The sequence below is a fragment of the Dendrobates tinctorius genome, unplaced genomic scaffold (genome assembly GCF_039654945.1).
Source record: "Dendrobates tinctorius isolate UK_male_01 unplaced genomic scaffold, ASM3965494v1 ptg000163l, whole genome shotgun sequence".
Taxonomy (NCBI): Eukaryota; Metazoa; Chordata; class Amphibia; order Anura; family Dendrobatidae; genus Dendrobates; species Dendrobates tinctorius.
In genome coordinates this window covers 9,574,145-9,587,533 of record NW_027361830.1, presented here as the reverse complement: position 1 = coordinate 9,587,533, position 13,389 = coordinate 9,574,145, and the positions used below count along the sequence as shown (strand labels likewise).

General features: G+C 40.3%; 1 protein-coding gene across 2 annotated transcripts in view; it reads right to left on the bottom strand.

Annotated features, from left to right (window-relative positions):
- The window catches only part of PIGN (phosphatidylinositol glycan anchor biosynthesis class N), a 509,674-nt gene that overhangs the window by 100,612 nt on the left and 395,673 nt on the right, over positions 1 to 13,389 (bottom strand). For both annotated transcript variants that reach the window (XM_073550192.1, XM_073550191.1), the window contains exon 24: positions 2,518 to 2,573. In XM_073550192.1, the coding sequence (XP_073406293.1) occupies positions 2,518 to 2,573 (56 nt within the window). The remainder of the gene's footprint in view (positions 1 to 2,517; positions 2,574 to 13,389) is intronic.

Here is a 13,389-nt window from a genome sequence, read left to right as displayed (position 1 = left end):
CTGTTCTCCAAGAATTTTCAAAGATTATGGAGAGGGGTTCAAAAATTTCTTCTGCTATCTCCTTCAGTACTCTGGGGTGTAATTCATCTGGACCTGGAGACTTGAATTCATTTAGGTTAGCTAAGTGTTTCCTCACTATCTTTCTGTTTATAGATATCCTGGATTCTTCTATTCCCTTAATAGGACAGTGAATAACAGTTGATGTTGCATTTCCTTTCTGAGAGAAAACAGATGCAAAATAGGAATTTAAAAGTTCAGCCTTCTCAACATCCTGTCTTACCATTTCATCATTTTCATCCTGTAAAAATCCTATAGCATCTTTGACTTTTCTTTTACTTTTGACATATCCCCAAAATCCTTTATTATTGCTTTTGACATCTCTTGCAAGCCTCAGTTCATTTTCAGCTTTAGATAATCTGATTTGTGCCCTGCAGGTTCTGCAGACAGCATTATATTCTTCTTTAGATATGCCTCCCTCTTTCCATTTTATAAACATTTTTTCAATCTCTGTGCAGATATACGCGTTTCGAACATACAATGCGACACCCCCTCCTCGTTTATCAAGTCTGTTTCTTGCAAATAAGTTGTATCCTTCTAGTCTTGTATTCCAATCATGTGTATTGTCCCACCAAGTTTCAGTGATTCCAATTACATCATATTTCTGTTCCTGTGTTAGTAGTTCCAATTCTCCTTGTTTGTTGCCCATGCTTTGTGCATTAGTATAGAAACATTTTAGTTTGTGATTGGTTTCTCTTTCTCCAATATTTTTATTAATTAGATTCTTTCGTCTTTGTTCTTCCTTTCCACTTCTAATAGCAGAGTTCTCAATAGCATTTGTCAGGTGTATGGCTTTTTCTGGTCTTTTGCTTCCCTTCCCATGTTGTTCTAGTTTAAAGCTCTCCTTACAAGTGTAGCAAGGCGACTTCCAAATACATGCTTTCCAGTCTTCGTAAGGTGCACCCCATCTCTAGCAAGTAGTCCATCGTATAAGTAGTTCACTCCGTGATCCAGAAATCCAAATCGTTTCTTTGATAGAAGAGGGGGAAAAGATTTATTCTTCACACCACCACAGTCAAGCTTAATGGTCTAGTGGACTAATACCTTACATTTGCACTTTAGAGTCTGCACTTGCACTTCATGAGCCAGGTTCTAATACCCCTTGAGGACTCACCTTTTTTAACTATAGCCATGTTTCAACCTCGTGATCCTTAGCACTCTGTTTCATATTTTTTGTACTTTTACATAATTTTATTTTTTCTTTTCTATATAGACTCTTATTGTTGTGTTTTCTATGTTTGTGATTAAATTTCATTGTTTTTATTCTTTACCATTTTTGACCTTTGCTTATATTGTTTTTTTTTTTTCTAAATAAAGTGACAAACAACCCCTCAATTTATTCTTCACACCACCACAGTCAAGCTTTATGGTCTAGTGGACTAATACCTTCCATTTGCATTTTATGAGCCAGGTTCTAATACCCCTTGAGGACTCACCTTTTTTAACTATAGCCATGTTTTAACCCCGTGATCCATAGCACTCTGTTTTATATTTTAATTTTTTGTACTTTTACATATTTTTATTTTTTCTGTTCTATATATACTCTTATTGTTGTGTTTTTTATGCTTGTAATAAAGTTTCATTGTTTGGTTTTTTTTTTTTTTGGTTTTTTTTTGACCTTTGCTGATTCTGTTTGACCCTGTATTGGCGCCTTTTTTGTCTATAAGTATGTTTCACTGTCTTCCAATGTAATCTGCCCTGATGAAGTGAGCCAGCAGGCTCAGGAAACGCGTTGGCTGAATAAAGAACCCTTTACTCTACCAGAAGCAAGCGCAGTCCTTATTGCACTTCCACGTCATTTCTACAATGCTGCTCCTCTGACAGTTGAGAAACATTTGTTCAGCAGTGTTCCTTCAGGCTACAACCTGTTCTGACACGTGATTAGGATGCGTTGCAGCTTGAAATATATGACAGTGACCATTTTAATCAGATTAACAAAGAATCTCTTTAGATGTACTTAATTAACAGTTTGAACTGTTATCTAAGGCAAGTTTACATTTACGTTATAATGGAAGCCACTGCATTCTGTTGGATCAGTTGTATGATGTAATGATGTGGAAAAAAAATTCCATCCAATGGAGAACAGAGCCTATACAGTGCAATTGGTATTATAGTATAAGAATGATTCACCTTGTCCCATGAGTACACATATAGCAATTCTAACTCACAGGAAAGTTCCTACAGAACATATTCTTGTGGATGAACAGAAACCTGTATCTTGGCTATAAACACAAAGCATGGAAAGATCTGCACTAAGTATTTCTGACAGTCCAGTAATTATACTGTATAATAACAAGATAAAAAGGTTGCAATAACGCCTGCAGTACTGGTAAAGAATCAATAGGCTCCTCTCTTTTATCTCATACTGTTGGTATCTGACACTACTTTAGACCAATAATGGATTCTAAACAGAGTTTCATTCCTGTCCATATTTAGTTTTATTTATTTTTTTTACATTACCTGTTAATTGACGCTATATTTCCAGTCCCGAAAAAAGCTGTGACTATAAAGAACACCTAACACAACATTAAGGAAAATTTGTATTAAGCGGAGGCAGCTGATGTAGCCCAAAAGCTGCCTGTGCAATGCTATGACAGCTATATTGTACTATCCCCCTGACACTAATAAGTGGCCAAATAGATGTAGTTAGTTACCGGCCATCACTTCCCTCACCTCCACAGCAGTGTAGTGGGAGATGGAACATGTTTTATACAAAACATCATTTATAAACAGAAAGTTATAGTCAGAAGAGATTATGTGCATGTTGTAGGGAAATACAATATGTGTATGTTAATTAAAACTTCACTAAGAAAACCCCAAAAATAAAAGAATAATTATTGAATGACTAAAATTACAACAATGTGAAAACAAAAGATTGAACACTATGACTTGTAACTGCATTGGAAATAATGTTAATTATATTTACACAGTCATGATGGGGGGTTATTGGTGGTCTTATTACAACTCATCTAGAATGTACTAGATTCATTGGAAATAAATAATCCTATTGGGTGTTATGGTTTAGAAGATATAGTTTCCCATAGATCTTCTCACTTGCAACTTATAAGCCTAGAGACTGCACTGACATACGAAATAAAATACAAGGCAGAAAAAATCAGGGAAGTTGTATAACAGCAATGAAGACATTCAAGATGAAGGCAAGTCTGCATAGCACCGCTTCTTGTAGATGATGAAGGGTATTGACACATTTCTGCCCCTCTCTGCATTGGGCTAATGTTTGCCCAGAGCCAATGAAATGCATGCTGCTGCATAGGACTATGGTTCTAGGCTTTGGACTTTCGCAGTCTTGCACTCTGATCTCATTTAGGTATTAACCATATAACCATAGACTTTGATACAGATATGATTTGGTTAAAACACCCCTATGTGATGTCTAAGCAAGACATAATGAGATGGTCTCCAGAGATGGTGTCTGCAGACTTGTTGATGCACATGAGTAGAATATTCTTTTCTAAAAAGTTATAAGTAGCATGGGGGAAAAAGGACCCTGGTATATATTTCCTTATCTATTTAGTCCCATAATCTAAGCTATTTTCTAGTATACTTGCCTTAAAAATTCCCTACCATACCCTAACTATGCTCTTTATGTTTGCCCTTTTTTTCTCTATTTCCTGTCTCATGATGATTTGTTTGAGTATCCCCAGTGCATGCTCAAACAATGCATGATCAGACTGCAGTCAATGTCACAGCCCCTGCCCCTCCCTGAAACGACGCATCATCAGGGGCAGGGCTTGCGGTCATTGTCACAGCCCTCGTTTCAGGGCCTGGTCCCTGCTCTGACCCTGAGTGTTTCCTCCTTTGTGCAGAGTCTCCTTCAGTGCTCTGTGTGATGAGCGCAGAGTCCGGTCTGTTGTCTGTAGAGATGAATAGTAATAAGCCAGTGCCACCATACCCATTGTGCAGGAGGACTAGCTCCCCCCCCACAGGTGACATCACTGGTCTCTGTCTAGCATAGTGACACCGCTTTACTGCCAGCTTATTACTACTGAGCTAAGCAGACAACATATCGAGTGCGGCACTCAACCCACAAGGCACTGGAGGTGACACTACACAAAGGAGGAGACACTCAGGGACAGCACAGCCTTTGAAATAAGAATCACTGATGACTCTTCATTTCAAGGAAGGGGCAGGGGCTGTGACAATGACCGCAGCATCTGAGCCATGCTCTGATGACGCTTTGCTTGAGTATCTCAGCATGGTTTGGGGATACTCAAACGAATCGTCATCAGACCGAAAGTAGAGAAAAAATACAAAAGTAGTTAGTGTAGTTAGGGAATGGTAAGGAATTTTTAAAGCAAGTATATTAGAAAATAGCTTACGCTATGTGACTAAATAGATAGGGAAACATGCTTTGCCTTCAGACCACAACTTTAAAAGGGTGTTCTCAAGTTCTTACATTGCGTTAATAAGTTAGACAGCAGGAAAGTAAGCAAGCTTTTCAAATGACATTTTTTCCATCTGCTGTCATTCTCCTTTAAGAAGAGACTTTATCTTTTATAGTTGTAAGATGGCTGTTCACAATATCTCCACCCCTTGGTGTGGTTCACTTAGTAATTGAGACCTGTTTGACACATGGCTGTATGTATGGAGGTGTGCAGATCTCCTGCATTAAGTGACTTTGCTAAAGGACTAAGAAGCTGGACTGTAAGCCATACAGGCTAACCAGCACTATTGTATGGACTTTTTGCTGTACTTTGAGCCAGACAAGGGCTGTTTTTGAGTTTCCTGTGATGTGTTTTATGAGGACTGCAACAAACCAGATGGACTTTTAAATAGCAATGGTTCCCTGTGATACCTCATATTGCTCCCAAGTGAGTAGCACTATTACATAGTGTACAGCTGGTTTCCATGGAGAACTGTCTCTAGGGCCTGGCTGAGCGTGCATAATACTTACATTGAGCGGGGTTAACACCTAACATACCAGTCAGCTCTCTACAGCCTACTGATTTCAATACAACACTTAGATGATGACCTCCCTTCTCTCTCTTTCATTTTCTGAATTGAAAGTTATAAAATAACCCGACCGGCAGCTTTCATAGCAGGCTTGCAAATCATGGCTCTCTGATCTCCTTGCCCACTTGACTGGACCTCTGTGTTTGTTCAAATGCCCTGTTATTTCTATGCGTAAATATTGTGATAATGCAGATTCAGAATAAGCCACTGATAGCTAATTATCTTATAGTAGAATTTGAGCTGGGCTTTGTAGCTATACTAATACTACAGTTCTATTCACCAGAGCTCTCACTCTAGGATGAGAGACCGCAATGTTAGAAACCAGGAAGGAGAATGTAAGGAGATTGCACTGCTTTAAACTGCTCAAAAGACAACTTGAAAATACCCCTTCAAATTAGTATTTAAAAGGGATCTCCAAGAATGTAATAAAATAGAGTACCAGATATAATTCAGACTACAGCCTGTCCTAGTCGCGTGTCAGTATGGGCTGGAAGCTGAAAACATACAGCTCTCAAGACCTGTGTCTCAGCTGACAAGAGCTGTATTACACATGCCCCCTTGGCGGCCAGTAGCATGGCTGCGATATGTAAAGAAATGTGTTTTTATCCACCCCATGCTCAGTGAAGAGATCTCCAGCTTCATCATCCTCCTGTCAGTTTTCTAGCGGTGCACAGACACTGAATGTGCCCAAATAGGAAAGAAACGCAGAGTAGGATGAAGTTGGAGATAACTCACTTCGTGCTCTGTGACGAAGAGCTATATTTCTTCACATTTGACTGCCCTGCTACCGGCTGCCGACCGAGGTATGTGTGATACAGCTATTGTTAGTTGGCATTCACGTCTCAGATGCTGTATGTATTCAGTCTGCACTGACATGTAACTAGGATAATCTGCAGTTCGAATTATATCAGGGATGCCATTTTATCTCAGTCTCCGAGAACTCCTTTAACACTAGTCCCTCTTGTGCCATTTTTGCAACTATAGTACTTAAAATATTCTACTAAGGGTGGAGATCGAAGAGTGGCTTTGAAAACAATATGTGGAATTTAGCAACTTATTCAATAAACAATCTATATAAATATTTTTTTTCTTTCAATTTTTTTGCTCAACATGACCTAAAATATTTTTAGTTTTTATTTTTAAACTCTTTTTATTGAAAGATTCCACAGATTAATACAACAAGCATATGACATTGCAGTATAAATTACAGATCATCATATCGTTATCATCCAATGTGGATATAAAACCATACCTTCAATAATAGAGTGAATAAGCACTACAAACAAAGTACAACATTCCTACAAAGCATTGCATCATTAAAACAACAGGTTCTTTATCAGAATTTAAGCCTTTATTTATTCTTGCTGTAATTGACATTCATTCTTGAGATCATTCTTGACATCACTTCCATACATAGAAGGTGTTTTTTAGGGGCTATACCGCGAGATTGATGAGGTTATAACATCAGGAGCCAGATGCGTCAAGGGCGAGTCGCACCATTTTTCCCAAATCCTGTGAAATTTTTTGGGGCATCCTCTATGCCTATATAATATATTTTCGTAAGGAATCACATTGTTCACTAACTTTTTCCACTGCCGAATTGAAGGAAATTCCCCCCCCCATCCATCTCAATGCTATCGCCTTTCTGGCCATAAAGAGAACTTCCCGGAGAAATATTTTATCATAATGCGCCCATCCTTCCTCATCCACTACACCCAAAATACAGAGCTCTGGGCAACATTCAATCGGTATTCCAATTATCCGTTCCAAAGTAGCTATTACATCATTCCAATATCTCTTTATAATTCTACAATTCCAAATAAGATGCCAGAAATCTGCACCTCCATCCCCACACCTGTGACATTCATCAGTTGCTCTTCTGCCAAATTTATATAATCTACTTGGGGTTAAATAGGATTGATGAAGTATATACAATTGAATTAATTTATTGTTTGCAGCTGGAGATACCACTATATGCGCCTCCATTGCATCATCCCATTGATCATCTGTAATAGTGGGGATTAAATGCTTCCACTTACCCTCTACAGCTAGTTGAGTAGACGCAATCCTGGAATTTAACAGGAAAGTATACAGGGAGGATATCACACCTGTGGGCCCCTGAGTTGATAACACTCCTATCAATGGGTATCTAGAAATTCGCCTTCTAGGGAGCGGGAATTGATACTGTATGGCGTGTCTTAGCTGCAGTTATCTATAAAAATCCCTATGGGGAATCTCAAATTTCATATGAATTGGTCAAATGATAATAAGATTTGGTTCTCAAAAATCTGATTAAGCAACACTACTCCATATTGCTTCCAGAAATTTGGATCTTGCAAACGCTGAAGATGTGGAAATTCAGGATTATCCCATATTCGAGTCTCCCCAACTTGATCAGTAAACTGTACAATATGCTTACTCTCTCGCCAGACCTGTATTGCTAAATCATGTGCGAACAGCAAGCCCTGAGATGGTCTGTATAAACCTTCTAGTATTGCCCATGGCGTATGTCCCTCCAAAAAATACATAAGATGAAATTCTGCATTACTGAGTCTATCCTGAATTAACCAACACCTTAGGTAACGCAGCTGACCAGCTAGATAATATAAGAAAAGGTCAGGTACTACGTATCCACCCTGTTGCTAAGGTCTCTGTAGGGAGCTAATGCTTAGTTTAGGTCTAGATGAGCCCCATATAAACATTGCCATCAGGCTATGCAGCCTTCCAAAGAAACCCTTAGGGATCCGAAGTGATGTATGTTGCAGCATATATAAACACTTTGGGAGAATTATCATTTTGATTAATCCAATCCTACCTGCCACAGAGAGGGGGAATCGGGACCATATCTCAAACTTCTTCCTCATCATATCCTCCAGATGGTATATATTGTCTCTAAGGTCATTAATTGGGTTTTGATTGATTATGATGCCTAAGTATTTAAATTTGGAAACTACCTGTAGCTCGGATAGCGTATCTACGGTTATATTATCAAGCAGTGGCATAACTACAGATTTACTCCAATTAATTTTGAGGCCTGACAATTCTCCAAAACTATTAATCAGATCAATTGCTCTGGGAAGGGATCGCTCAATTTCTCCTAGGAAAAGCACCACATCATCAGCATACAATCCGACGTTGTCTACCTTAGAATTAATGTTAATTCCCTCAACCAAAAGATCCTGTCTAATTCTAAGTGCAATTGGCTCAATTGCCAGAGCAAAGAGCATTGAAGATAACGGGCATCCCTGTCTAGTTCCTCTACCCAGATCAAAATACTCTGACAAAATGCCATTTACCAGAATATTCGCTCTCGGCATACGATAAAGTAATTCAATCCATCCACAAAACTCATCAGTGAAACCAAATCTTAGGAGTACCCGGTGCAAAAATTTCCACTCCAATGAGTCAAAGGCCTTAGCAGTATCTAAAGAAGCTATCGCCCAGGGTCTTTTGTATTTATGGCTTATCTGTATCAGAACCTGCACTCTTCTAATATTAGAGGAGGTGGATCTTCCCGGCCGGAAGCCGGATTGGTCCTCATGTATGATACTCAATATTACCTTTTTGAGTCTATTGGCTATTAATTTTGTGAGAATTTTATAATCAGAGTTAAGTAAGGATATAGGACGATAAGAACCACACTCCTCAGTAGGCTTATCAGGTTTTGAGGAAGCAAGCGTTTGTCAAGTGCCTCCGAAAGAGTTTTCATTAGAATTGGCCCAAGCTGGTCTAGGTATCTTTTATATAATTCTATAGGCATACCATCAGGTCCCGGAGTTTTCCCATTAGAAAGAGACATGACCGCCTCCTGAATTTCCTCCAGAGTGATCTCCTTGTCTAGGAATGCCTGTTCTTCACAAGACAGTCTAGGAAACTATCTAACCCAAATATTCAGCAATTTCTTCTGCAGTATAATTTAGTTGGGAGGTGTACAGCTCTCTAAAATACTCTTCAAATCTGTTTTCAATTTGGTCAGATCTGAGTAATGGGGTTTCCTCCCTTGTATTACTTGGTAATATAGATGGGGATATTTGATTTTGTTGGACAATGTATGCTAGAAATTTACTTGATTGGTTACCCAACTCAAAATAGGTTTGTTTAGTGAAAAAGAGTCTCCTCTGGGCTTTTTCCTGCAGATGTATCAGGTACTCCCTCCCCTTCTCGAGCCATCTGTGTAAAGTATTATCGGATGGGTTATTAATATATTCAGTTTCCATGGACTTACACTCATCAGCTAGTCTTTGTTCCCTAACATGGGATTCTCTTTTAATATATGAAATCGTAGACTTAACACATCCCCTTAAATATGCCTTAAGTGTGTCCCACATCACCAATCTATCCGGGAAATCAGTGTGGTCTGTTATGAAAACATCCAATTGGTCCGTTATTCTATCTTTTTCCCCTATAAGGGATAACCAAAATGGGTGTATACTAAATCTCTTGAATCTGTAAGAGCCATCTAGATAAATGCACATCACTAGCGGGGCATGATCTGATAGTGCCCTGGGAAGATATTCAATCATACGCAGGTCTGATAGTGCAGTATTATTCCCAAATGCGTGATCAATCCTGGACAGACAACGAACAGCCGGGGTGTAACAGGAGAATTCTTTCTTAAGAGGGTGTTCCTGTCTCCATAAATCAATCCAACCCATCTCCTTTACAAAAGCATCTAACGATGTGGTGTTGTGGCTATCAGATCCAGAGCCCCCAGCTCTCATTCTATCCAGATAAGTATTAAGAAACATATTGAAATCACCCACACACATCATTTTAGCATCAGGGTATTGTGACACAAAAATTGCAGCTTGTTGGAGTACCTCCAATTTGGCCGGTGGGGGATTGTAGATATTAATTAACACATAAGGCATCATGTCTACGAATGCATATATAAAAATAAATCTACCCTCTGGGTCTTTTTTAATCCTCTGGACAGACCATCTCAAGGATCTATGCACCATAACCGTTACCCCCCTGGAATAGATCGTATGTGTGGCGCGTTTCTGCCATTGTATCCAGGGCTTGTTCGTTCTTGATATAGTATCTGATGTCAAGTGAGTTTCCTGAAGGCATATCATCTGCGCTTGGGTTTTACGTATCTGTGAAAACACCATATTTTGCTTCTTAGCACTCCCCAGCCCCCTGATGTTCCATGAAAGAAGTTTAAGTGATGCCATATAGACTCCATATAAAATCTATACACAGGGTAATATTCACTCCTAGAATGTTCAACTCCATCACATACAGACCATCCTCAGACAATGAAATATAGATGCAATGCTGGTTTTTTTCTAGAGTAACAATCAAACTATAGATTATTAACCAATAGTGGTCATGAAAACAAAACAAGAGATGCCTATGAACTTCTCCGAACTGAAGCATAGGCATAAGAAAGGTCTCTATCTTTTCCACTCCTCAATACGAACCACCAATAATAAACGTGGTAAATGCAATGCATGTCAAAGTCTGATTCCCCCAATCCCCTTATCTCAAAAAAGAGTATCTCTAGATTCGGTCCGATCACCCAGTTTTTACTAGACCCATAGGGTAACCAGGTTCCCGGACCAGGGAGTATAACACTGACGCCCCAGCATTGGACGCCCCTGTCACCCTCCCATAAAGTGTCATAATATCCATTCCCTTCCCGAGGAAAGGAAATCCATGTACTTATATAAAATAGTCCCATCAAAGTAAGATAGTCAGGCGGAATGGGGGGGGGGGCAATAGATACAACCGCATTAGCCAACCAATATGAAAATATCTTATCAAAAATCATACATGAAGTAATAGTACTAGAAATATAACTATCCGCCATTCCGTAGTAACTCAGTTAGGGCATTCGTGTAGATCAGGGGTCTCAAACTCAATTTACCCGGGGGCCGCTGGAGGTAGAATCTGGGTGAGGCTGGGCTGCATCAGGTTTTCCACAAGAAAAGCTCTCACAAAAACATTCCAATGTTATCAGATGTCTTTATTTTTTTCATCTTATTTTGTGTTAAAAAATAAACTAACAAAATCATAAGAAAAAAAATAAATCAATCAGTAATAAATAAAATGAAAATGATAATAATACAGCAGATATAGAAGACTGAAGAAACCACATATAGCTGCTGACTAGAGAAATGTAATTATTATTATTCAGATTCAGATGTCTGTATTAACAGTCTAGTTATGTAATGACGTTTCAAATTGTATTCTTTGTGCACTGCAACTTTGTGCAAATAAGACACGTCGGGATGCCCCTGTGCTCAACGAAGAAATATTGCACTTCCCACTTTTCCTGAAATTGTCTGTGCTCATCACCAACCTTTCTCTTTGCAAGCTTTGAAAAAGATATGTTTGGGGCTGTGTAATAGATAATTCCACTTGGTGTCACTGATCCAGTTTTAGCCGATGCGTCTTTTCCGCTTTTTTTTCTGTCCCGCTGAGCAGCAATTTCCGCGGCCGCCTCTGCTTCTGAGCCCAGGGTAATGGCGCAAGTTCGCAATAAGGCCGGCTGATGTCCCGCCTCCGAGAGCAATATACCACACCGCCCATTCTGAACCCGGCGCACCTGAGTCTGTGGCGTGGTCCCTGCTCGGCTGCTCCTGCTGCATGTGTTGTGAGTGTGACTCATACGCCTTGCTTGCTGACAGCAGGCTGCTGTGACTGTCTATCCATCATCATACTCACCTCATCCTGCTGCAGCTCCGATGGTCCAGCGCCGACATCTTCTTCCTGTATGAGCGCGCGGTCACACGTCACGTGGTAACGCTCATTAAGCTCATGAATATGGGTGCTGTTATGATTGAGTCACCGTAGGAGGCAAAAACAGAAATGCTAGCTAAGTCAAGAAAACCAAAGAGGTTGGCAGCTATCGGATTGCAGACCCCTGATCCTATCCACAACAACTAACAGTAGCCGTGGGGGGTTCCTACGATGCCCTAGACCCCTCGATCACAGCCGGAGAATTAAATAGGCCTAAAGAAAGAAAGGGGAAATCTAAACTGCCCCAGAGCAGACCCCAAAGCAATAGGAAGCCCCCAACATATAATGACGGTGAAGCAAGATGAAAACACTAACACAGACAGAAAGATAGACTGAGCAAAGACGGGGCCCAAGCTAACTAGATAGGAAAGGACAGGAAGGCTGCTGTCTGCAATCCGTGAAAAACCCAATGAAAATAAGAGCCAACAAACTGACAGTGAAAAAGGCCCTGAAGACGCTAGGCTTCAAAAAAGCTATGTCAGTACTCAGGAATATTCTGAAGACAGAGCAACCGGCAAAAGGAGATTCAGCTCACCCCAGCAGGGAATGGCAGAATCCAGAAAAGCAAGGAAAACAAAAACAAAACACAAAAGCTAACAGGCAAAGCAGAAAACTTAGCTTTAGAAGAGCAGGAATCAGACTGGTGTCCTAGAAGTCCACAGAGAAATCACCCGCAGGGCAGAAGGGCGTCGGCAGCCTTATATCCAGTCCGTGACTCCACTCAGCCAGTCATCCTCATTAGGCTCAAGTGCCTGATAATCAGGCTCATTACCTTCCTTTACCAGAATAGGGAGTTCACCAGACCTCAGTGACGAAGGGGAAAATGAACTCACAACAGTACCTCCCCCTTGAGGAGGGGGTCACCGAACCCTCAACCACGCCACCAGGGCGATCAGGGTGAGCCCGATGAAAGGCACGCACCAATCTTTTGGCATGAATATCAGAGGCAGAGACCCAGGAATTATCCTCCTGACCATAACCCTTCCACTTAACCAAATACTGGAGTCTCCGTCTAGCCAAACGGGAATCCAGTATTTTCTCTACCTCATATTCCATGCTACCTTCAACCAATACAGGGTCTGGAGGTGCCACCCCAGGAACAACTGGTTCAACAAACCTCTTCAACAAGGACTTATGGAACACATTATGGATTTTAAATGTGACAGGAAGAGCCAAACGAAAAGAGACCGGATTAATAATCTCCAAAATCTTGTTAGGTCCAATAAATCTAGGTTTAAACTTAGGAGAAGCCACCTTCATAGCAATATTTTTTGATGATAACCACACCATATCACCAATCTTAAACTGGGGACCAATGGTCCTATGTCGATTGGAAAACCGCTGGGCCTTTTCCTGGGAGAGAGATAACTTATCCACCACTTGGTCCCAGATCTGGTGCATTCTCTCCACCACAGTGTCAACACCTGGGCAGGCAGAAGGCTCCACCTGCCCTGAAGAAAATCGAGGATGAAACCCAAAGTTACAAAAAAAAGGTGACATCAAAGTGGCATAACTAGCTCTATTATTTAAAGCAAATTCGGCCAAGGGCAAAAATGAAACCCAATCATCCTGATCAGCGGAAATAAAACATCTCAAATACGACTCCAAGGT